Raw genomic sequence first — 25,068 nt, 5'->3', positions numbered from 1 at the left:
TGCTCGCAGTGGGCTCGGCGGGCGGCTGGGAGAGGGCGGAGGGGCCGAGGACTCCGTGCCGGCTCTGGGGGCAGCGGGGGCACTCTCCCAGCCCCAGGACTCTCTCTCAGCCCCGGGACCTCCGCTTCCTCTCGGCCCTCCCGGCAGCCGCAGGCGGGGAGGGAAGCAGAGGGGAGGGAGCAGCAGCGCTCCTCATCCCACGGCTTATTTTTTCCGGTCGGTGCTGGAGAGGGGGAGGTGGGACAGCCCTCCCCTCCTCCTTCTGCAGCACATGGGAAGCAAAAGTTTCTCTGCTGCTGCTCCTCCTCCTCCTGGTCCCCCTCCGCCGGGTCCTCCCGGCCCGGACCCTGCCGCGGTTCACAGCTGAAGAATGCGGCGCAGCTCGAACGGCGTTGGGCTGCGCTGCGCTCCGCCGGGCGATGAGGAGTAAACCGCTTTTGGAGCATCTTCCGCTTCTCCGGGGGCTGGGGAGGAGTGAAGGCGAGACTTGGATCGAATCTTGCAGAGAGTAACCTGAGGGATCTGTGGATTTCTGGAGCGAAGGAGCTGTTTGGGGGAGAAAAAAGAATCAGATGCTTTAGCAGCGCCAGGAAGGCAGCGCTGCATCGCTTTGCTTCAGCCCCACCATGGGCACCGGCATGTGTTCGAGGAGGCAGAAGGGGCTCCTGCAGACCGGGTTTTGCCTGCTGGCAGTGGCGTGCCTGGGCTCGGGAGCTTTCCTGTACCACCACTTGCAGCAGAAGGTGAGGAGTGCCGAAGCTCTTGCCCAGAAATACAAACAGCAGCAGGAAGCACTGTCTGCCCAGCTCCAAGGTGAGTGAGCGGCTGCGTGCGCCTGCTGAGCTTCCTTTGCTCCAGCACAGCCCAGCGATGAGTGGGGGGCCTTCGTGGAGTGAGGTTCGTCTTTTGGCTTTGAAGAGCTCTAAGACGATGCTGTCCCCTGCTTTTTCCCCTCCAGCTTTGCATCCTGGAGTTAAACGGCCTCGAGGCTGAATTGCTGCACACAGCAGCAAAGGGAACAGCATTTACTGAAGTGGGGAGTGAAGCATCACACCCGTTCTGCTTCTCTTCATAGTTCTCTTTGACCACAAAAGATAACCCTGCATCATTCTAAATGTGGAGCAGGAAAAATGCAAACAGGACCTGTGTAGGCAGGCTGTGAGACCTGACTGCTCTCCAGATCCAGAAAGTGAATGAAGAGGCAAAAGGGGTCCATCAGTAGAGTTTGTCATCGTGTCGTCTCATCTGTTTCCTTTGCAAGGAAACAAACCCATTGTCATCTTCTCTGAGACTGGTTTGTGGCTCTTGCCAGTCTGTTTGGGGTTGAGTGGATACTTGAAAAAAGAAAAAAAAACAATCCACAGAAAACAGGGAAGGTGGTGAATGGGCTTTTCCAAGCTCCCTTACCAGGTACAGGCTGGTGAGCAGTGAGGGCAGGAAAACCCAATCCTCTGGTGAGAGCTGCTGGAAAGCAAGCATGGTGTATGTATTCCCACCAGTCTGCCTTGCTTACAGAGCTGTGTGCCTGTGGGAGAATGATGCTGTAGCCTGTGGAGATGTTCCAGTAGGGAAGGCTGAGGACAGGTTATGCAGTTCCACTGCTGAACTCTCTTCTGCAGATCTGCACACTCGATTCTTCCTGCCCATGCCAGAGCCACACTGCCAGCACCTCTTGCTGGGCTTGGGCTCTGGAGAGGGTTTTGCTGAACTCGCTGCAGAGAGGCTGGGTAGAAATCTACTCGTGTAGCTAGTGGTTGAGTGTAGTGCAGGAGGATGGTTGTTGTGGAGTGCTCACAGCACAGCTTTTATGTGGATGCGATGCTGCTGGCATGTGGTGCCAGTGCCCTGAGGTCAGGGACTCATTTAGAGCTTTTTTCTCAGAGTGAGCAGGATTAGATTATGGCATTTAAATCCAGAGCTCTTCCTGGGACTAAAACCAAATGCAGGGTATCTGTTATGGCCTCTGTTCACACACAAAGTGACATTGTTTCTATCAGCTGCATGGCTGGAAATACCCCAGATTTGTGGCTCAAGATACGTGGGCTCTGGGTTAAGCCTCTTCAGGTGGTTTTGTGTGCAGCGTCATGATGCAAACTGAGCACTGGACATAAGCTTCCTGTGCTCAGGGCTGTGCATTTCTACCTGTGAATTCAGGAAGGAAGGTGTGATGTGTGTGCTGGTGTGGTTTTGGATTTGTTGGGTTTTGTTTTGTTTTGTTGAAAGTATGTTTCCTTGAGAGACAGTGTTGTGAATCAATCTAGCAAGTGTATGGGCTTATTGCAATTATCTTACAGTTTGCTTCCATTTCTTCTTACTCTGCCATGAAGCATTCAGACACCTGCAGCTCCTGATGTGCTGCACAGCCCCTGCAGTCTCCTCCTGCATCCCGTGTTCGAGATGCAGACACCAGCAGGGCAGGAGCTGGCCCACATTCCTTTCTGGTACGTCAGCATCTCTTGCTTGCCCTGGAGAGGGGCTGGCTCCTTAAGGAGCAGGCTGACAGCAGCAGCCTCAGGGAACCCCGCTTCTGTTGGCTGCAGCCAACTGCTGAGACAGGCTCATAGTATTTTTCCTCTCAAAATATGTTTGAATAGCAGTGCTGTCGCCTGTTGCTGGGGTTTCTAACCCTCTGCAAGTCCTCCGATTCCTAAATACAGTTGTTGCCATGGATACGCTTTGTATTTTCAGAAGCCACTTGTCCAACAATTTTAAGAGTCAAAGATTCTTTTTTTTTTTTTTATGATGTGGGAGAGGTGCTTGGCAGGTAGGAGCACACTGCATGCCTGGCTGTGGCTGGGAGCTGGCTGCCTGTGCCCTGGGGGCTCTTGTGCCCCACTCTGCCTTGGTGCACGGCTTCAACTGCCTTCTGCATCTGATTCATTTTTCCAGCTCTGCTAAAGATTGTGTTGTTATGAGGTGGATTTTGGTGCTGTTTATTTACTGTATTTACTATTATTCATACACCTGAGTGCAATTAATGCTTCTGTCTCTGTAAATAAAGCTGAAAGGGCATGGGTTGTGCTGATGGTGGCTGAAAGTGAAAAGAAAAATGAGCGGAGGAGGGAGCAGAACTGAATGTCTGGAGCTGTCTTGAATCAGCCATGCCTGTCCCACGTACAGCCTGGGGAATGGGCCTTATCTTCTCCTGCTCGGAATAAGAGCAAAGCTACTGATCTTGCTGTAGTGTAAAACACAGCATGCAAAAAGAAACCTGCTCCCTTCTCAGTACGGTCCAGTTGGCAACAAGGAGCGATCTACTGGGCTTTTCTGTCCCTGTCTCACCAGTGTTCCTGTTGGGTGAGGGTGGGGGTGTGTCTGAGACCATGTGGAGGCTCCTTACCAGGTCCCGGACACTGCTGGAAGTGCTGGGACATGGAGAACTCTGCTATGGATGATTCTGGAGTATGGCTGCTGCTCAGTGAGTGGTGCTGTGGGTTGTCGGCTGTGATGTGATGGGGTGGAGGCTGGCAGGAGTATTCAGTGCCTACAGCAAGGAGAGTAACTGAGAAGAGAGCTTTCTCTAGGTGATTAGCTGGAACTGCCTGTGAAGCTGGAATCACTCTCCTCCTGTCATGGATCTCCTAAACTCTCCCTGGCAGATGTTTATCTCAGCACAGCTGAGATAACAACCCCTTTGCAGAGTCACCCAGCACTTTGAGATCTCATAAAATGAGAACATGTCTGTGAAAGGCCCGGCCTGTTCTCCTTCCCCAAAGGCAGGACGCTGCGTGGGATTTCATTGTTTCAGCAGTTCAAGTTCTGCATTTTTAGCTCATTTGTCAGCAGGTGACAGTGCTTTATTGCTGAGTTCTGGCTGGATTCCAGCCTAGTTTTAGGCACCAATCACCCTCCATTCCCTCTTATGATTGCAAATTGTTAAAGACTTCCTGGCTTCCTGTCTGCTGAAGCTATAAGTGCCATTTTGGCGTGCTGAGCTGTTGCTGGGTCCCACTACAGAGGTGAGCAGGAAGACAGCTTTATGCAGCAGCTGCTGAGCTCTGCAAAGCTCAGTCCAACTTCTCTGGTTTGTGCAGACCTGGTGATATAGTGGGGGAGATGACAGCTCCTTGTCTGCTCATTGGAGGTTACCTCAGGGGCAACTGCTTGGGTGTGATTGGGGCATCACTCCTCACTCTGGGGTTGAACTGAGCTTGTTTCACCATAAGTCCAAGCTGGCAAGCCTGAAAAACAGTCCTCATCCCTGCAGCATCTAAAAGAAATGTACTCCAGGAAGAGCCAGCTGGTCTGTCTTGTACTGCTGATGCTTGATTTCAGTCCAGGAAAAGTCACCATCTGGAAGTACTGAGGTTGCTCCATGGGGGACAATAGGATGCTGAGGTATTTGGATTCAGCTTGTGCTTTGAAACTGGGCCTTCAGTGTGTCAGCTGCTGCCCTACCTGGCTGGGTTTTGCCTCCAGGTGGCTTGGGAAAGAACTGAACTACTGAATAACCATCTCCAACATCATTAGGTCTCAACCCCTTATTATTCCTGGCTTGAATTATCCCTCTTCTTTCCCTAATTTGCTCAAGCTCTCAATTGTTGCTGGAGATGACTGTAAATAGCAACGGATCTGTTGCTGGTAAACCAGAGTATTGTGAAGATCCCAACCTTGGACCCAGCCAGTGTCATGATTTAGCTTAAAAGTCATTGAGTTAAACCAGCTGGGGTTTCTCTTTCTGGGCACAAGAGGCATTTCCAGCTGGGAAGAAAAACATCATTCATTGTGAGTCTCCTTAGTAAAGCCACCAGGTTTGGATCTTTTGTGATCCAATGGAACACTCAGAGCAGCAGCTCCTCGAAGTTCTTGAAGGAAGTGGTGTGGGAGCACAGACTGTGAGAGAGGCAAGTCTGTATGCAAGGTATTGGAGAGTATTTCTTTCCACCACTTCATTCAATGCCGCATTGGATTTGTGCACCCAGCGCTCCTGTCGCTGTGCTGTGATCAGTCTCTGCTCTCTCCTTGCTCTGCCTGCAGGTTTGCTGAAGGCTTGGCAGATATTTAAAGTGAGAAACAGCCAACTCACTCTGACATCTGGGTTTTGCTTCGCTTGCAGGGAGTCTGAAGGCTAAAACCCACACATGGTTATGAGATGTGAGTGGTGCTGGGCTGCCATTTATCAGTGAATAGCTGTGAACTTCATAGTTGCTTGTTTGCAGAAGTGGAAGCTGAGGAGATGGGTGGCTAGAATTCCTTTCCTAGAGAGAAAAGGGTGAGACAACAAGATGCTTTTCTTTGGGTGGTTTTTGTTTTCCTTCAGGGTCTGCAGAGGCATGAGACCTGCAGGTGGTAAGGCAGGGAGGGCTATTCTGATCTAAGTTTGATCCTCAGCCTTGCAATTCCTAGTTGATCAGCAGTATTATTTATGAAAGTGTCCTGGCCTGACTTCTAGGATGTGTGATGATATCAATCCCCTTGGTTCATTTTCCTGGACACTGTGCAGCACCCATGGTGTGATCTGTCCCAGTGTCCTTGGCTTTGGAAGTGAGATTTTACTGCCCTAGTGTCTGAATTGCTTGGAGCCCCATGCTGTTATGTGGCAATCTCTGCACAGAGGGGATGGAGCAGCTTCTGTTGCAGCAGAGTGCTGTGGTTCAGGGGTTGCTCTTTGTAAGCATTCAGGCATCAGAGTGCATTAAAATCATCATCCATCAGGAGGTTTCTCTGGCACTTCCATTTGTCATGTGGCCAATGCACAAAGCAGTCTCGTCCTTCTATCTTCTTGCTCCTCTGTGCAGAGCACAGATGCTCTTTTGTATCTAATGGGGGAGAGAGCTGCTGGCACACTTCCTTAATGTTCTTGAGGGCCAGTTAATGGTTGGAATGGAGAAGGGGAGAAAACATCTCTCTTGCATGCTGCTGGTGCGGAGCGGAGAACTTGGCGGTCTCTGATTGTCTTAGTCCTAGAATTGGACTTGGCCCATAAACACGTAGTTCAGCCACTGGCCACTATATCCAGCTCACAGCGTGGGTTCCTAAGTGAAACCTGAGTGCAGAAACAGGAAGAGCTGCAAACCCATTGGAAACAAAAGAGGCCTATTGCTCATGTCTAATTGCTTGGGCACTTGCTGGCCTGATCTGTGGGAGGACTTGAGATCCAGGTGTGTCCCTGTGTGCATGACCTGCAGAATGATGTCTGGGAAGAAATGTCAGGGTTTATCTCATGCTCTGCCTCTTTCTGCTTCCCCAGTTGTGTATGAGCACAGATCCCGACTGGAGCGATCCCTGCAGAAGGAGCGAGGGGAGCACAAAAAGACAAAGGAAGGTAAGTTGACACGAGTGGTGGAGCAGCAGCCAGCCAACCCTCCAGCTGTGGGCAGATGCATGTGTGGCATCTTTTTGCCTTCAGCACAGTGTGTGTATGTCACTTAACACTCACCAGGAGAGGCTCATCCCTGGAATGTGAATAGGGAATAATGAGGTGACTTGTCTATTGCTTGTGAGCTGGAGGGTGGGTTCTGTTCTCTTATATCCCTGTCTGTATTCTCAGTCTAATCTGTGAGTGATGGCACCCATGATGTGGTGTCTGAGCACTCTAGAAGAGATAGCTGTATCCGGTATTAGACTGCTTTTTTCTTGGAAATAGTAAACTTCTTCAAAGTGATCTGAAGATGCTGAGCTCTACAAGGGCTGGTTAACAATGTTGGCATCCCTGCACTTGGTGGTATGTGGACACTACAGACTGATGCATCTTCTAAAGCTGATGTACAAGATTAAATGTTCACAGGCAAGTCTGTGTAAATCCCTGCTCATTTAATTGTCTTCTCTTCCATTTCTAGATTTTTTAGTGTACAAATTAGAAGCTCAGGAAGCTCTCAACAAGGAGAAGGTAGGTACTGTTTATTCCTCAGGGTATGCATGTATATTTGCATGGACACGTGTAAGAATGTTTTTTAGTACTACCTTGCTTATAAGGCTGGGGTGCTGTCTTGAAGATGACATGACAAGTGCAAGTAAAACTTGGGCTGATTTTATTTTGCAAGGCTGTTGGTGTTGGAAGATCTCTTTCACCTTAGGGAGAGACTGTGTTGTGCCAGAGCTACTATGCTTACTTTCTTGTGTGATAGCACAGTGGAAGGCTTGATTGTCAGCTGTTGGTGTGGCAGGGAGTCCTGTGCTGCAGGCAATAGGAGTTCTTCTGAGAAGAGAATTTCATGGTACAGAAGAGTCCTGGGGGAGCTGAATTCAATATATACTGCAGGGAGCATGGAGAACAAAGGCCATGAGCAAAGCCTATCCATTTTCTTTCTTTCTTGCCATTTCCAGGCAAATGATTTCTTCTGGCCTGTGAGTGGCAAAGTTGACAGGAAAATGTTGAAATGGAGAGTGTTCAGGATGTGCAGTGTACTCAGTACTGTTCTAGGACTAAGTGACATGTTCATACTCAGCTGAGCTTTTGGCTTTTCTGAGACTTAATGGCACTACTGACTCTTACTTATTTTTCCCTAGCAAGACTCTATGAACAGATATGGGGCCCTCAGTTCCCAGCACAAGATCTTGAAGGTAAGATTTTGGTCTGGTTCCAGTGCTCACTGTGTGCTGCAAGTTAGAAAGTGCCCTGGAAGGCAGGTCTGGGCTGTTCCTTACCACAGATGCCTGGGACAGACCATGGGGTTTCTGCAGCTAGTGCCAGCCCAGAGGGAGGAGGCCACACTGTGGTGTTGATTCACGTTCCTTCCTGCCTATTCAGGTTGATGGGAGTTTTCTTATTTGTTCTGTTGGACTTTGCATCAGATTACAGCCTTGGTGTATGCCTCATTTCAATGGTGGTCTTTGTGCAGCTTATCACGCAGGAGTTTTGTTCAGCATATTCTTTTCTGTGTTCCTTACCATGAAAATGGGCCTCTTTGCTGCAGCTTGCCTCATTAGGATAGGAGAATGTTTGAGGCAACATAAGCAGCTCAGGTAGGAGTGGCTCATAGTGGTTTTTATCTTATCGTGTGCCCTACCTGAACTGTAACATAACATTAAAGTTGAGTTTTGTTAGCGCACTGCAACTGTGGTCTGTTGTTGCTGGTGACTTTCTTAACGTCTCAAGTTGGAGTGTTCTCAGCCCAATGGTGACTGGGGCTCAGAGAGCAGGCTGACTTCCAGCAGCACTGTGCACCACTGAACAGAGCTGGACGCCCAGCTGCTTGCCTTTGGATCCCAGCCCTGGGAGGAGGGAAGTGCAGCTCTCCTGGGCATTATCCAGCTCTGCAGACTCTGGGAACACTTCAGTCATTTTTGTCCTCATAGCAACTACAACATGAGCAGCGTGGTCCAGCTTGCTTCTCTCACAGGGACAGTGAGAGCACTTCATCCTGGCTCCCTTTCTCTTGCTTCCTTTTATTGGAATAAATTTTTCATCTATTTTGTAACTACGTTTACAGCTGCTGAAAGAAAGATGGGCCCTTGGGACTGAAGTCTGGTGGACTGCAGCTTCTCCCCTGGAAATGCTGCATTCAGCTCAGCTTGTAGCTAGCTATGGAGCTGTGAATAATGTTTGTTTTTGGAGCACAGGTGAAAAATGCTCCCCACATGGATTATCCTCTTCACAAGGAATACTGCTGCCAACTCAATCATTACTGAGGAAGCAAAAATGAGTGATTGAGGATGTTTAGCATTGAATAGAAGCAACTAGCCCTGTTAAGGTGAAGGTCCCAGGTGTGACCAAAGACTCGGATGAAGTCACATCAGTATATCTGGCTTTTGTGTTTGTGGCCACTGTGCTGTATGGGGCAGGTTTGGTCACGGTTTGCCTCCACAGATAGCTCTGTAGCCTCCAGTTGCCTTTTGCTGCTTAGAGAAAAAGGATCACGTTTACTTGACTCCTGAGCTGTCATTCTGATCTGTAGTGAAGTTACCTGTGTCTGATTAACGTCTGCAACAGGCAGACTGATCTCAGGGGCTTGGCTCTGTCCAAAAATAGCAGCTGGAGCAGTTGCCTGCTGGGGCCGGATTTCATCTCCTTATAACTCCTTTCACCCTCTTGAGTGGAGATGGAATTTTTTTTTTTTAACATCTTTCTGCAGAATGCCTCCTAGCACTCCCGGAATGCAGGCAAGGAGGCGGGTGGCTTTAAACAAAGAATTGTTCACATGAGCTTCCTGAATCTGCAGGAACCTAGAAACTTGCAGTGAGGTGTGCCCTTCCTTTACTTGTGGGCAAAGGCATTCAACCACTGTTCCTATTTTTGTATGATGCAGCCCACAAAGCTGCCTTCTAAACTGTAGCAGAAATGTGTGGTTTTCAAGGATTTCTATTTCATTCTCTCTCTCCTCCCATCCCTGCTCATTTCCCCAGGCATGGTGGTGAGATGCTGTGCCTGAATTGCAGCAGCAGTGCAGCAGCTGTATCTTCTCAAACCCCGGTGGGAATGTGGGATGCAAAGTCTCACTGGCAAAAGTCCATCCAGCTGAGATGAGGGGTTCCCTGTTTCACATAAACGAGCTGATTTCTCGCAGTGATATGCAGGGTCATAGTGAAAGGTGATGGTGGCATGGGTTCTGTATTTGCACAACCTGTCCTGCAGCTACCAGCTAGCGTAGCATCTTTGGGTCCCTCCTGAAATTTGTATACTTGAGTACCATACATGGGAATGAGGATGCTCTGGGTGCTTAACAAGCTGGACCAGGATCAGGTGCTCTGAGTGACCTCAGCCAAGGCAATCCTCTCTCTTCAGTCTCCTGCTGCTATCAGAGGATGAGTATTCCCTCTTCTTCCTGGCTGTGAGCAGTATGGGGACAGACATTATGCATATCAGAAACAATATGGGCCAGAAATTAATTGACCTGAGCTGATGAGGCTTAAGATTCCTTGACTTGCTTAGGGTTTTGTGTTAAAACCAATTCTCACGTGCTAGTGCTGGTGGCTTCTCTGAGATGGTTAGCATCAAAATGATTTGAGGGGTCTGATTCCCCTTTGCTGCTCTTTGCCCACAGCTCTGATGGAGCTGTAAATACCCACAGTCTCCGAAAGCAAGAGCAGGAATCTTTTTTTTAGTTTTTTAATTCTCTATTTTTCTTCCTGATCCTGTGATCTGATGAACCCAACACCCTCTTTGTTCTCTCTCTGGAACCCTTCCTTACTGAAGGCTTTTTCTTCTGTGTTGCATTTATTTTTGGAGCGTAGTTATTTCTTTTCTTTTAGCTGAGGATAATTGCTCCAGGGGAGAATGCCCAGGACACAGACACTTTGTTTTACTGGGGATAAATGCCAGCATCGATAGCATCTAAATTAAAAAAAAAAAAAGAGAGAGGGGAAGAAAGGAAAAAAGACATTTGTTTCATGGAAAGGCCAATTGAAATTGCTGCCTGAGTTCTGAGGAGCTGCTGTGTGGAGAGGCCAGGGTTCACCTGTGAGCCAATCCATCTGCATATGTAATTGGTGTTGACAAACTGCATGTGGAAGTGTCTCTGGGTTACCATGGGAACCTGAAAGGAGGTGAATTCTGGTTCAGTGGGTCTCAGTAAAAGGATGTCTCAGTGTGTTGTGTTACTGGGCTCTGCAGAAGTGAGAGGAGGAGACAGAAGTGCATTGGAAAGCTGTTATCAGATGAGTTCTGGCCTGCTTCAAATATGGTCTGTGGTCTTGTGAGAGTCCTGTTATCCTGGCATCTGATCCCCACATTAACAGGAGGAGTGTGGGCCCATCTCTGGCTGCACTGAGATGTGGCTCTGCTCTGTAACACAGTATAGCTGGTGCTACCTGTACCACGGAAACATCCTTGCAGGTAATGCTGTCCTTCAGCATCTCCAGGACTCTGGAAAGGACCTGGGACTTATGCAGCATTTCAGAGTCATTTGGTGTGATATCAGCAGGGCTGAGTGCTGAGGGAGGAGTGTTCTTGGCTGCGTCCCAGAGTCCCCATCTCTCTTTCATGAAGCAGTGGACTTGCTCGCACCCTTCTCTTCCATTTTAGTGGCTTCTGAGGAGACCTCCCTTCAGTTTATTTGGCATTTTACATCCCTCCTACACTATAAGAACAACACTTTTTTTATTCTGCATGTTTAGTTACCTTTTTGGAGGAACCAGAGTCTCTTCTGCCTCTTCCCTCCGAGCAACTCATTAAACAGGCACTCAAGTAACACTTGACAACAGTTAGATTACTTTTCTCCTCCTTTGTTGTACTGACTTTGCTTTTTGTATTCAGAACCAGCATGAAGATGTCAAGAAGCAGCTGATTGACCTGCAGCTGCAGCACAATAGCTTGAAACTCGAGCACCGTAAGACACTGGAGACCCATAGCCAGAAGTATGCCCAACTCCAGCAGGAGAAGGATAGTGAAGTCACAAATTTGCAAGGTGAGTATGATGGAGAGCCAAGAAAACACTAGGCAGGGAAAAGACTGAAGATCTGAGCTAGGGAGAGGGCAATGATTGTTCTTCAGGCCTCCCAAAAGATCTTCAGACACTGTAGGAGGACCTATGTGAGACAGTGAGCATGCAGTGCCAGCCCTGAACACAGGTAAGCGAGACTTAAATATATGATTCAATCTCTCTTCTTGAAATATGCAGCCACCAATGGAGTAAGAAAATTAATTCTGCCACAGGAAAGAATAACACTCAGAAAAGCAATGTGAAGACAGAAGCTAGTCAGGAAGGTCAGCTTAAGGCTGAGATATATTAATATTCTCTGCCTGCTTTAATAGGCAGCTGTTTATTTCATCCTATCTCTTTTCTGTGCTTTAAGCTCAAAGACGGCTACTAACTTTTCCCTTAAGAGAAAGTACTGATGACTGTGGCATACAAAAGAGCAAGGAAGCCTCTTGAGAGGTGGCAGATACAGAACTAGCAGTGTTGCTAATACCTCATTTTCTTTCCTTATGTTCCATAAATGCTTTCTATTTATAATATGTCCCAAGGAGAGGTGATCGAAGACGTGCCTCTGTCAGCAGGTAGAATAAAGAACGAGAAAGATCTGAGTAGAGGACATTGCTCCAAGTTGTTAGAGTGGAACTGAGGGATTTGTGCTAGGTTCAGTTATGAAAAGGAAACCTTTGCCCCAGGTATGCTGGAAGAAGGCTGAAGCCCTCAGGGAAGCATGAGATGCTGCTTTCAGCAGTTGAACTAGGTTTAGTAGCTCCTTGTGGTCACCTAGCTTGCTTCAGAGCTTTGGGTAGCTTTCATGTTGCTGACAAAGCTTTCTATGCACATGTGGTGTAGACTGTGGGGATGATGCTCTTGTGCCATGTGGCCCAATGGTTGTGATGCTGTTGGGGTGTTCATGCCCCATTCTTCTGAATCTCTCCTTCTGATACTTTGTGGTATTTCCAGAAGTGTTTTTTGATTGCTAATTAACAAGATATTAACATATGCTCTTGCCGAGCCTGCTGAAGCTTCCTGATGTTGCTAACAGGAGCCTTTTTAATCCTGTTTGCATCTTCCCCCTCCTGCTGCATTATGATCTATTTTCTCCTCAACTTTGTAAAAATTGCCATCTATTTATGCTGCGTTTCACACCCCAGCACAGCCTGTCCTCTGCTGCTCCCCCACTCTCATTTTGCACTTTCCATTTTTCCCTGCACAACCTGTTCTGAAGGCAGAGGGTTGGGTTTGATCACTGCTGAGCTTGTGTTGCAGATAAATGGACCACATTGTTACAATTGAAACTTTTGTCTTACTGATGCCACTGATTTAAAAACCCGTGGTGATGGCATTCAGAGCAAGACTTCACATTTCTGCCTCTTATCTTGGCATGAAGGCTTTGATTTCGAGGTTTTGAACATGCTTCGAAGACCCAGATGTGACTGAGACATTGGCTCAGTGAAACTGCTTCATCTCTCCTACACCAGAGAGGCCTCTGGTTCTCTTGAAGGCTGGGGGAAGTCTACACCATGGCCAGAGATCTTAGCAGTAGCAGTCCTGGAGCCTTTTTTGTTCCTGCTGTTGTTAACAGTCTTCACCACAAGGGAAGAACGCAGCATGCAACCTCAGTGGCACTGTCCTGTCCCAGGGATGGATGTTTAAGAAAGAGGTGTTCAAAGCCAGATTGGATGGGGCCCTGGGCAGCCTGGTCTAGCATTAGGTGGAATGGTTGGTGGCCCTGCGTGTGGCAGGGGGGTTGGAGATTCATGATCCTTGAGGTCCCTTCCAACCCTGGCAATTCTGTGATTCTGTGATATACCACTGTAATAACAGCTCAGCCACTGTTGAGCTGCAGTCAAGCACGTGATTTGGCCTACAGCACTGTCCTGTTATGGAGAAAACTTCCCTTCTTGTCAGGGCAGATGCAGCAATGCCTTTTTGCAGGGCAATCACTGTGTGCACGGTTATGGTGATATTTTGAGAGAGCTTCGGGCTCCAAAATAAGGCTGACATTTTTTGATGCTGTCTTTCTTTTTATTGGAGGGTACACAATTATCTGCAAGGCACTGAAACATAAGTTTATTGTGTCTTGTTACTGAAGCACTAAGCATGCAAAGAGCTTGAAAGGACCCTGGTTTGGGAGCTGCAAGGCACAATTTTGCTACTTAACAGCATGGGAATGAGCATCCCTGGGGACTAAGTTGTCCTGTTTGCTTTCTGTATGTTGCCTGCGTGGTTTTGTTTTGCTTGCACGATCCTTTCAAGGCTCAGCTTCTCTGTGCAGCTGGAGGGAAGCTCTGTGTTGGATCTGCAGGGTGGATTCAGGAGCTCTGAGGTTTCGGTGGAATTTATGGTAAGGAAGAGACACTGATTGCAGAAACAGCTCCTCAATTAAATTTGTTCTTCTCTTGCAGATACAGTCTTTAAACTCAGAGAAGAGAGCAAACTTCTTCGCAAGGCCCACCAAGAAGTTCACTCTCAGCTACTTAATGCCCAGGTAATGGACAGAGGGGCATCTTGGGCCACGTGGGACAGCTGTACACTGGGGCCTCTGTGCACCATGAAACACTCTCTAAATAATAAACCTACTTAGCAGCTTTATTCCTACATGGAAGCTGCCTATGACAGTGCTAGAGGAGCTGTCTAAAGGCTTTCTGGACAAGTAAAATTCTCCAACCTGGAATCTGTCCCAGTAGCTGAAAATAAAGATATGCAAATGAGCATGAACCATCTTATTCCCAACCTTGGGATGCTTCCTGTCACTTATTTGCATCTCAAATTCTTTCACCATAAATGATGACAAATTGCCTCTGCTTATGCTTATAAAATTAACTGCAGAGTGATACAGCAATGCAGAAATGCCTTGACTAGCTTGCTGGGAGTACAAACAGGAAGGGTCTCCTTCCATGTCTGTTTTTGAAGCATTAGTAGAACGTCAGAACTTGAAAAGTATCAGAAGGAGCTTTGTAAATAAGATGTCACAGCTCCATAATGGAAGAGCTGGAGTGAAGCTTTGTATCCGGAGGCCAGGGGCACAGGTGGAAGCAGCAGAAGAGCATGGAGTCCACTTGGTATGGTGTTGTGATCGAGCTCTGAAGGTTGTGTGAGCCTTTCCAGCACACAGCAGAAGTTCTGCCCCCACCCAGTGCTGCTTACTCCTGCTGAGTACCATGGCATTGGGCACAGCTGGTAGGACCAATCCAAATTACCATGCTGCATTAGAGAAAGCAATCAGCACACCAAGTGTGCAAACTTGCACATACTCTGAGTAGTATTTAAGAAAACTTGGCTAGAGATAGTTAAGGCTGCCACGCTGAGTGCTTGCAGACTGAAGAACACGATGGCAGCTTCTGTGCTGCCAGCCTTAATGCACGGCCCCTTCAGCACTGTGACCAATGGGAACAGCAGTTTGCAAGAAACAGCTTACTGTCATTTCTTGCCAAAAGTGGAAGTGAGCAAAGAGTAAAAGGATTTGCCCAGGGAGTGGGAGACAGAGCTCAGTTCCTTGTTCTGAAGGTACCAGACGGTTGTGTTACAAAGCCATGCTCCAGCCATCTGTCTGCTCTGCTATTTCTGCTTCCTTGGGAAGCAGTAGGGCTTGATCCAATGAGTTCAGAAAACACTTTGGATCTTTTTTGACAAGGAGCCTACTGTTAAATCCTACAGTTTTCTGTTCCATTTTCTGATCATTTCTTTCTGGCATTTCATTAGTATTTCATAACACCAAGGTGAAAGGGATCACATCCTCTTTGGTGGGGCTGGGTGCCACATGCAGGATCAGGGGCCCCATGGGCATGCAGCCTCTCCCAGCACAGCCCTGCTTCCTTGTGGTGCCTTTTGCTGGGTCCTCTTGTTGCTCTGGCTCTCTTCAGGCAGGGGATGGCTTACAGAGGAGCAATTTGCACTCTAGATGCCACATACATTCTTCAGAGATGCAAAAGTGTTTCACAGGCCCTACCCAGAGGACTGAGCCTGCAATAGCTGTCACATCAGTTGTTGTGCAAAGGTAAAATGTGGCACAAGATAATGGAGCACAGTGCATACAGCTTGCTGGGATGGGATACCAGCAACCCTTCAGCCCTGTCCTGTATGACACAGGTTTGCTTCCATTTGGTTGTTCTGACTGGAAGCAGTCCCTTACCCAGGCTACATCCCCTGAACAGCTCTCTGCTTTTTGTCTCTTCCTCACTATTTTTATTCCAGCTTTGGTGGATCTTTTTATTGGCTTTTTGTTTTATTTCAGTTTTTGCCTTAAGGTCAAATTTCAGGGGGAAGAACTGAAATCAACAAAGCCTGCTCAGGAATTAATTTCCTGCTAAACTTCCCTTGCTGCTTTTTCCTGCTCTGCCCAGTCCCCACTCTGGTCCACTCCCAAGTACCTTGGCAGGCACATGAAAAACTCTCTCCCCTCACTTCCCTATAAATAAGGGGAGTGGGGAGCTTTTCCTGAATAGCTTTTCCAAGTCCTACTTTTCAGGGTTGGAGCTGGAGGAAATATGCTGCAGTAGAGAAAAAAGCGTTGTGTTTGTTGAACAGTCCAAGAGAATTGATTTTTTCTTTTGTCTCACAAAGTAAATTGAATTGTCAAGTGGAATTATGCCAATTGTGTTCGTCTTGGAGGGGCTGACAATATCTACAGAGAAATGCCTCCACAGAAGGAAAAAAAGCTGATGTGAAAGTGTATGAGAAGAACAGGAGGAGAGGGAGCCTACAAGAGCCATGACGAGATTATTTTGTGCAAAAGCAGGAATTACATTAATGGCTTGTGCAGTAAATAGCATTGCCCAAAGCATTGCTGTTATGTGTCACTGTTTCTAAGGTAAAAATATGCAATAAAAGAAGATGCAAGACTGGCAAAGGGGGATGCAGAATACCTGTGAGATCTGGAAGGAAATCTGAAGACTAACTGGAGTTTTCCATTAATGATTGTGGATTATCTCCCGTCACGTGGCTGTCTTTTTTTTGCAGTGTGTCTGAGCTGCACAACAGGCTGTAAGAACTCAGCAAGGAATTTTGCAACCCTGTTATCATCATGTAAGGTTTCTCTTGATTTTTTTGTCCCCTCAGACCCAAATGGAAGAGTTCAGACAGCTCAAGGAAGCTCTGCAGAAGATGCCAAGCTTCAAAGGAGGAGGAGGGAAGGGGCAGCAGCAGCTCCAGGTGCTGAAGGAGCAGCCTCTGGATCCAGGCAACAGCCAACTGCAGCTCACAAGGCAGAAGGTGTGATGGTCCTGGGGGACTGGGAGTTTCTCCAGATGATCTAGGGGCTTTTGAACTGGGGGAGGACAGTCCTTTCCTCTGGAGCTCACTTTTGTCCTTCCTTCTCTGCAGGCTTTTCCAGTCAATCCAGAGCATCGCCCTGCAGGGAGCTCGCTGGCATCACAGCTCTCTGGGGTTCGGAAGCAGGCAGATGGTCCTGTGCTGCAGGGCCGGAGCTTCAACAGCAACGATGGCCTCAGGTCCCAGGTGAACGTGCCCCTCACCCACCCAGCCCCACTGCAAGATGCCAATTCACCACCCGAGGCTCCGCCAGCCTGGCCAGCGGGACATGGAGATGGTCACATCATCCGATTCACCCGAACTGTGAACAGCCTGCCAAATGGAAACCCAGTATGTTCTGCAGACCCAGGGTTTGTTTTTTCCCTGAAAGCAGGCTCTATGGTCTGGGCACCGGACAGGCCTGCTAAGTTTGTCTCACTTCAAAAGCCTGTATAAAAAAAGAACAGCATTCATCTCCCTTGAAAAAGGAAATCAGTTCACTGGGGACTGGGTTTGCCTTCTGCATTATCCTTGCTTGCTTCCTGTGGTCTGCACTGAAATAAGAAGAGATTCACATCTGAATTCAGGGTTGTGAGCGGCCATGGGAACGCTTGGGAGTTGCTGTAAATTTGGTGGTCTCTGCTAGGGAGCACAGCAAGGGACAGTAATTGACAACATGACAATTAACATACAGTTAAATTACAATTACAGTAACTATTATAATTGCAACTTTTTTTTGGTAAGAGGTGGTTTTGCTGTTCCTTTTGTGGTGGCTACCCCAGATGAGGGAAGTCCAGATTGCATAGGATTCAAATCACTTCCTTTTGGCTGTGTGGAAGGAGAGTGACCTCTCATACCAGGGTGTGGCTGGACAGGGCTGTGGATTTGTTCTGGGCCACTTCTGAGTCTGTTCTCTAGAAAAAGATGTTCTGGCCCAAATGTAAGGGGGGAAGATCTACAAGAATACAGTAGGATTAGGAGCTTGTGTATATGCTGAAAGCATTTGTGTGCCCTCTCTGCAGGACATGGTGATGCGCATTCAGGTGAGCAGCCATGAGGAAAGCCAAGCTCCTGGATTGTTACTGTCTGATCTGAAACAACCTTCTGCTGCTGAGAAAACCCAGGTGACAGACAACCGTCACTCAACAGGGAGCAAACCAGTGCAGATGCAAAGGTTGGTGATGCAAAGCCCCCTTCTGCTCTCCAAGACCTGTGATCCTAAGACTTCTGTATTTGGAATGGGATAAAGCAGCAAAAGCTTATGCCAGAAATGAGGACACAGAATCCACCAGAAAATGCAGGCTTTTGTCCCACGTTCCTGCATAGTTGCTCTTGAGATGATGTAGTTTGTATCAACGTCAGCTTCATCTGGAGAAGGCAAACCAGTTTAACCATGTCTGGGGACCAAAGCTGGCTTACAGTAATAAAAAACAAACAAACTTGGAACTGTTAGAATTTCCTGAGCTTAGCTAAAACCCTCAGTATTAAAGTTCCCTGTACCTTGAGGCTGTTTCTCCTCCTGGTCACAGAGCATAAGGTGTTCTCCAGACCTGCTCTTGGGATAACTGTGGAGGGAAGCTGTGGGGAGGACAGCTGCTTGGAAGGGGCTTTCAGAGGAGGATGTGATGGGGCCCTGCCAGTATTGGGATGGGCAACTCCCACAGTGCAGTTCTTGTGTTACTGCAGGTTCTGGGAGTCTGTGCAGGGTCCAGGATCCAATCATACTGTTTGCTGAACAGGCACAGGAGGAACTGCTTTCTGTCTCAGCAGTACTTACAGAAGACCAGGCTGCTTTGCAAAAGGAGGAAAATGTTTTTCTGAGGCTGTCATTCATTGAATTCTGGCCAAAATCCAAAAACTAACTATGAAAATAGTGCTTCCTTATATAATTTACTTGTCCTCGGTGTGTGTTCAAGTAATAGCTTCAGATAATAACTTCTGGTTTTCATTCCAAACTATCAGCCAGATTCCACTAGTGTCTTCTCTGCCCTGTATCTGTTTGTTCACTTAACCTGCAAACTTCTCAGGTTAGAGATTGTTCTCTGAAGAGGTCTGAAGATATTTCCTCAGAGTAATGTCACGCTGCTTTAGTAGACAGCATCTGCACAAGCACACAGTGACAGCACAGATGTTGTGCTGCCTTCATCCAGGGAGGGGTTTGTGTGCCTTCAGCTGAGGGCAAATGCTGAAGCTGGGGCAGCAGACTGGCCTGTCTTTGGCTGCTCCAAGTCTAGAAAGGATGTTGTCACTGTTCTGTGAAACACAAAATGCAAACATTGGCCATGTTTTGATTAATGACTTCTCAAAGGCAAAGAATATGGTATGCTTTTTCTTTCCTGGATCTATCATCAAGAAATTATTGAGCAGCTGGAGGCTGTTGTTTACACTGAGTGTTATTTGTGGTATGAGTGCATAAGCCAGCTTTCTCAGAAGGTATCAATGCCAAGAGTAACACTGAATCGCAGAAGAGGCCATGTGGCTGGTGCCAAGAACCCTTGCACAGGGTGGCTGAGACCAGCAGATTCCAGACAGACTCTTGATGGCCAGTTTGTGTGTTGATGGCTTTGTAACAGGGGAACCTGAGCTAAAGGCTGGGCTTTTTACTGGAAGTATGTGTGGTGGTAATATGCTGGGTTCAAAAAGCTGCTAAAGCTGAGGCATTACATTATAGGACAGACTTCTGCGTGCATTACATGTTATTTGCTGTCTTTAAATGGCATTTTGAAATTATCTCCTGCATATGCTGAGGTGGCGAGGTGGGGTCTGTTTTGTTTTGTGCCTTTGCTGCAGCTGGAAGGACATAGTCAGCAAAGTGAATGCCCAGATGGATGATGTGCACAGTTATCCCAAGAGCCTTCACCTCAACCCCAGGCCTGGGCAAGAGACTCAGAAGGGCAGCTCACAGCCATCCAGTCAGAAGAGAGGGGCAGAGAATCAAATAGGTGATCAGGAAGGAGAGAAGGAAAGGACGGATAATGAAGAGCTTGAAATGGGTATGGTTTCCCCAGTCCTCTGCTGTACAGCACTAATATATTGCCTGCCAAGGCTGGAAGCTAGAAAAGCTTTCTGCATGTGCTTAAAAGATGACTTGTAGCTTCCACAGAGATCTTGATATTGCCTGGGTAAAGCAATTAAATATTACAGCTACCCAGCCAGTGGGGAGCCAGATGGGCTTTGGGGTACAGAAGTCCAGTCTGAGAATATTGCTGAGGTGTTCTGCTGCACTCAAAGGGCTTGAATGCAGAAGGGAGGGAAGCTGGGAACTGAGGCTCCTGTGAGAATCCTACTGAAATGATGACTTGCATCCTGTAAGCATTATAAGGATTACCAGATCAGTCTGTATCACTGCTCTCTTTTTGTCTTTAATCCAGAGACTGTGCTGATAACTGTCCCTCTTCCTTGCAGATGCAGGAATGATTGAGAGGGAGACCTTGCATTCTCAGAAAGAGACTGTTGTTCAGGAGCCCATGGTAAGAAATACTGCTGTGCTGTTATCAGGTTTCCTTCTTCTGAATAAAAATCCACTGTTCCACTTTAATAGGTGCTTTCCCAGAAGTCTTTATGACATGCAACTCCAAACTCCTGTATGCTTCCGGAGGGTTTTGGGGTTAAAACCATCAATTTGCTTGATTAAAGGTATGACTGGCGAAGTGCTGAGCCAACACTGGCTCTGTCTTCTTAGATTTCAATGTGCTTCTTCATCTCAGTTCCCCCACTTCAAAAAAAGCAGGCAAACACAAACCTTTTAGCAGTAGGAATAATATGGCTGGCTGAGTATTTTCTCTGTAAAACTGAAGGTAATTTGCTGATGACTGACATGGCACAGTGAACTGATAGTGCCAAACTCTCTTTAGAGGGCTGATACCTCTTTCATATGGTGTGGTGGGAGGATAACTGTCTTGGATTTGAGCTGAATGGGCAGAAAGGTACTGGAGGAGGTTGAAGCTCAAGAGAAGTGTAAAAAGGGAACCACTGAATTTGTAGAAAGCAACTGCTTGATATTTGTAAAGCTGGTCAAATACAGAAGAGAGAACCTACTGATAACATTTCTGGGAAAGCAGTCAGCTGCAAAACAGCCCTGCAACTATTTTGCTTTCTGCGCTGACAGTGAATTGATCTCCCAAGGAGAAACCAGCTCTAGAGAGAGAAACGAAGCCTGCAGCAAGATCCTTTTGTGCCTCCTATATAGCTTCATTACCGCTTGAATGAGAAGAGCCTGAACTGCAAGGAGCAGATGAAAGATTGAGATAGGACTAGAGAATGGGGAAAAGGCGGGGGAATACTGCTAAGAGTGATCAGCGTTCTCTTCTGGGTGAACAATATTCCTGTACTCTTAATCGTGTAGTGATGAACCTTCATCCTGAAATCTGTGTCAACTCTGGGCAACAGCTTTTCCCAGTTGGGGAGGGTGGGCTCATCTTGGCCTCTGCATCTCGCGTAGATATCTTGTCTGGTACTTACAAGAGGCTTTTCTTGTCCAGATGCCAGATGATGCTGCAGATCCTGCCCAGGATCCCAATAACCAAGGCGAGGATGAGTTTGAGGAAGCTGAGCTGGAGAGACCTGACTTTGAAGAGAAGGTGGGAGGTTTGGAGAAGTTCAAGGAACCCAGTGCAAAAGAAGAGTCTAAGGAGAAATCACTGAAGGTGACTGATGTGAGAGTAGTCAGCAGGGGCTAGGGAGGGATGCTGAGCTGTGAATGGGGGGGAGGCAGAGAGCTTAAGGGCTCTAGGGGAAACTGATCAATAATCCCATTGCGGGGATGGGGCAAGCAGGAGAAACCTTTTCCTAAGGATCAGTGGGTCATACCAGAATTTGTTCTGTTGTGTCTGTTTGTTGAAGTCTTGTTGTTCCTGGGCATGCAGCAAACTTGACAGCAGTGACAAGGTGCAGGAGTCCTGACTTTTTGTTTGCCTGCTTGCAGGTGGAAGCCATTTATCTTGTAAAGTGCTTCTTGCCATCTGAAGCCAGACTCTGCATCAGGGAAATGTTAGCTTGTTTTGACATGCAGCTGAGCGTTGCTTGTTTTAAAAAGGAGTGTTTTATCTGTCAGGCTCTAAAATCATGATCAATAGTGAAGTTAAAAAAAATAAATCCAAGCCAATGTAATCAAGGAGGAGAACAAAGACCTCTACAGTGGGAAGAAAAGCACAAGTAGATGTGGGGTTGTTTCACTGCCTGATTTCTGAGCTGTAGTCTGGTGTCTTCCAGACCTGAAGCACCAGTGCCAGAGAGCTGTCTCCCTGCAGGGAGTGGAAGTGGATTGGATTGGAGCTAACAATGTCTGACCTTCTATTTTTCCCAGGATGCTGGCAGATCTGTCAAGCCCAAGGAGGACCCAATGGATGACTATCAAGAAGATCAGGAACAAGAAATTGTATGACACCAAGGTTTCCCTTCTTTCCCTCTCTAGTGAAATTGTTACCTGAGTATACTGGTAGCCAGGTGTTGACCACAACTCAGCTTTTAGGGAAGCAGATGTGAGCACTGCTTTCAGTTTTGTCTCTGCTCAATGGGATGAGTCTCCAGAACAAACCTGGAGCCCACACACCTATGGCTTCCAACAGCTCCATGTCTTCCTTGTGTTAGGGACCCCAGAGAAGGGGAGCTCTCCTTGTCCTTTGTAAGAACCTGACTTGTGCGCTGACTGTCTGGACCTAAAGGTGCCAAGAGATGCTGTGCTGCCTGCTGCACATCATGGGTGGAATTTGTTACACTAGTTTTAGATGTGATGGAGGTAGGATATCTTCTCATGCAACAGGCTGAGATGTTAAAATGGCATTGCAATGCTAGTTTATTCAGTGTTCATTAAATGAACATGGCTTCTTAGCTCTACTTCTTGGTGCATTGCCAGCGTTACCTAAAGGTCCCTGGTAGAACTGAATTCTTCCCTGATTTCCTGGGTTTCCCAAGCTGGGCTGGTATAGCAGAACAGCTCTATTCAGAAGCAGCATGATGCTGTCTGTTAGGGTCTCTTTTCCAGCTGGACCTTGCTGATTTTCCTTCCTGGCTGTTTTCTTTGCACCCAGGAGGACCATGGCGGTGAGGTAGATGACAATGATGACCTCGAACTTGTCCAAGGGCAGAAGAACCATGCAGGCATCCAGGGAACTGATGGCAAGAAGGATTACTACTGAGAGATGCTGAAGATGGATGCAGTAGGAACGAGAGGACAGGAAGTCCTCCCAGAAACTGGATGCTGTACTGTGCACAGCCCAGAACAAAGGCAGGAGGAGATAGCTGCCTTGGCAGGCACTGAGCATGGTGTTTGCAGGTATGCATCATATCTACGTGCGTGGGGCCACTGCTGCCTCTCAATAGCATGGAAGTGCCCTCAGACTGTCTGAATAACTTTATATTGCTGCTTCTAAAAGAAGCACTTGTTGATTTATCAAGTCCTTGACCCTCTTGTTTTCCCCATCCATTCCCTAGATTGAGAGTTCGGTTTTTTTTGCTGGCCGGGCAGGGGAGGGGTGCAGGACTACAAAAGGAGGGTGTCTGAGCTGATCCCTGGAGTTAATCAACTGATGGCTAATACAAAGGAATCTGTCTTATAAAATATTTTTCTCAGTAGTGTTTCTTTAAAACGTCCTTTGCTCCCATCAGGGCAGGGTGGAGAGGAATTGACTGGAGCAGTGTCAAGGTGATGGCTGGCCATGAGCACCAGAAGAAAGTACCACGTGCCAGCTAACATACGTGTGTATGTGCATACAAATGAGGAGATCCTCTTCCCAGTGCAGGGATCCTTCCCTGTGACCCGTTCTGCAGTTCTCTTTTCCATGGCTGCCCTGCTGGGGTGAATGAAGCACTTTGTGGCACAGTCTCTGTTTGCCTGAATAGTCCTTTTGCTTCATACAGCATTGTGATGGTGTGGATCCCCCCAAGTGGGACACGAACACCCATCCAACAGCTTGTGGGGGAGCATCGTGATAAAGCTCAGAGGAGAGATCTTTGTTCCCTGTTTGCATTAGAATTTAAAGCCTTGTTTTGGGGAGCGTTTTGTGGCACTTCCAGACAGTTGGAAACAACATTTATGTCCCAGTAAGTCTGGTCTTTTTCATTCAGGCAGTGTTGGTTGTTTGTTTTTTTTTTTCTTCCAGTGCTTCTAATGGAGCTTGAAATTAACATGTCAGGGTTTTCTGGTTGTTCTGTTTTTATTTTATTTGCTTTTTTTTTTTTACCAGTGCAATCTAAGCAAGTCAAACTCAGGGGTAGTCTGGAGTAGTTCATGTGTTTGGGCTCTGCTTGTGTTATGTGGAAGCAACAAGAACTTTTCTAGCTGCTGCCCTCTCCCCAGAGCTGCAGTATCAGGGCAGCTGGGGGTGCTGCTGGCTGTTACGGAACTTTGAGGAAACATCTTGTTGGGACCTCACAGACCTGATTGCTGCTTTCTGAAACCGGGAGGATGTAGCCATGCACTGACACTAGGAGAACCTCACTGCAGCAGTTTGCATCTCTGTTCCAAAAGCATGTGAGAAAACAGACCTCTTCATGGGAAGACATGAGGCTTTTGGTAGGACGTGAACTGAGAGCTCCTGGCTGCAAAGCGTTTTCTGCACCCACACCTCAGTTAAAAGCTCGCAGATCGTTGGAGAAGACAAATGCTGCTTTAGGGGCTTTATGCTCATTGTACAGGTTGGTATCTCAGCTGGAGGCTGTTCAGGGGGTCCAGGAGAAGGTCTGTAAGCCCAGTGCCATAGCTGCTCATGTAACTGAGTTCACTGCACAGCTGAAGTGAGGTGTGAGATCACAGAATCACAGAATGACCTGGGTTGGAGGGGACCTCAAGGATCATGTAGTTCCAACCCCCCTGCCTAGCAGGGCCACCAAACATACACCTTTACTAGATCAGGTTGCCCAGAGCCTCGTCCAACCTGGTCTTGAACACCTCCAAGGACGGGGCATCCACAACATCCCTGGGCAGCCTGTTCCAGGACCTAACCACCCTCCTAGTAAAAAACTTCCCCCTAACATCCAACCTAAATCTTCCCTCTTTTAACTTAAAACCATTTCCCCGTGTCCTGCTATTATCAGCCCTTATGAAGAGTTTATTCCCCTCCTGGGAGTAAGTTCCCTTCAGATATTGAAAGGCTGCAATGAGGTCGCCCCGCAACCTTCTCTTCTCCAGGCTGAACAAACCCAACTCCCTCAGCCTGTCCTCATAGGGGAGGTGCTCCAGCCCCCTGATCATCTTCGTGGCCCTCCTCTGGACCCTTTCCAAAATCTCCATGTCTTTTTTGTACTGAGGGCTCCACACCTGAACACAGTACTCCAGATGGGGCCTCACAAGAGCAGAGTAGAGAGGGACAATCACCTCCCTATCCCTGCTGACCACCCCTCTCCTGATGGAGCCCAGGATCCCATTTGCTTTCCGGGCTGCCAGAGCGCACTGCTGGCTCATGTTAAGTTTCTCATCTATCAGGACCCCTAGGTCTTTCTCTGCCGAGCTGCTCTCAAGGACAACTCCCCCCAGCCTGTACAGGTGCCTGGGGTTCTTCCGGCCCAAGTGCAAAACCTTGCA

General features: G+C 47.7%; 1 protein-coding gene across 3 annotated transcripts; it reads left to right on the top strand.

The window, feature by feature from the left end:
- Positions 1 to 9: 9 nt before the first annotated feature.
- LOC116242510 (uncharacterized) lies at positions 10 to 24,225 on the top strand. Of its 3 annotated transcripts, none has more exons than XM_090123159.1 (14): positions 10 to 813; positions 6,191 to 6,265; positions 6,780 to 6,829; positions 7,450 to 7,503; positions 11,135 to 11,285; positions 13,703 to 13,785; positions 16,356 to 16,508; positions 16,620 to 16,898; positions 17,570 to 17,721; positions 19,338 to 19,540; positions 19,953 to 20,017; positions 21,029 to 21,193; positions 21,853 to 21,937; positions 22,577 to 24,225. In XM_090123159.1, the coding sequence occupies exons 1-13, from the start codon at positions 627 to 629 to the stop codon at positions 21,928 to 21,930; spliced, it is 1,695 nt and encodes a 564-aa protein (XP_089979285.1). In that variant the 5' UTR covers positions 10 to 626; the 3' UTR covers positions 21,931 to 21,937; positions 22,577 to 24,225. The 3 variants fall into 3 exon arrangements, with proteins under 3 accessions (XP_089979285.1, XP_031469157.2, XP_089979286.1); XM_031613297.2 differs by having other exon boundaries at positions 23 to 813; positions 21,853 to 21,924; positions 22,577 to 23,710; XM_090123160.1 differs by having other exon boundaries at positions 28 to 743; positions 7,454 to 7,503; positions 21,853 to 21,924; positions 22,577 to 23,709.
- Positions 24,226 to 25,068: the final 843 nt, after the last annotated feature.

This window comes from Phasianus colchicus, chromosome 22 (genome assembly GCF_987193195.1).
Source record: "Phasianus colchicus chromosome 22, bPhaCol1.hap1.1, whole genome shotgun sequence".
NCBI lineage: Eukaryota > Metazoa > Chordata > Aves > Galliformes > Phasianidae > Phasianus > Phasianus colchicus.
The sequence above is the reverse complement of the archived record's forward strand: the minus strand, read 5'-3'. Positions and strand labels throughout refer to the sequence as shown.

Bases quoted from the DNA above. Each gene is read 5' to 3' on its own strand.
- LOC116242510 (XM_031613297.2), top strand. From the start codon at position 627: ATGGGCACCGGCATGTGTTCGAGGAGGCAGAAGGGGCTCCTGCAGACC. The intron at 6,266-6,779 runs GTAAGTTGACAC...TTCCATTTCTAG, and splicing joins GCACAAAAAGACAAAGGAAG to ATTTTTTAGTGTACAAATTA. The intron at 16,509-16,619 runs GTGTGATGGTCC...CCTTCTCTGCAG, and splicing joins TGCAGCTCACAAGGCAGAAG to GCTTTTCCAGTCAATCCAGA.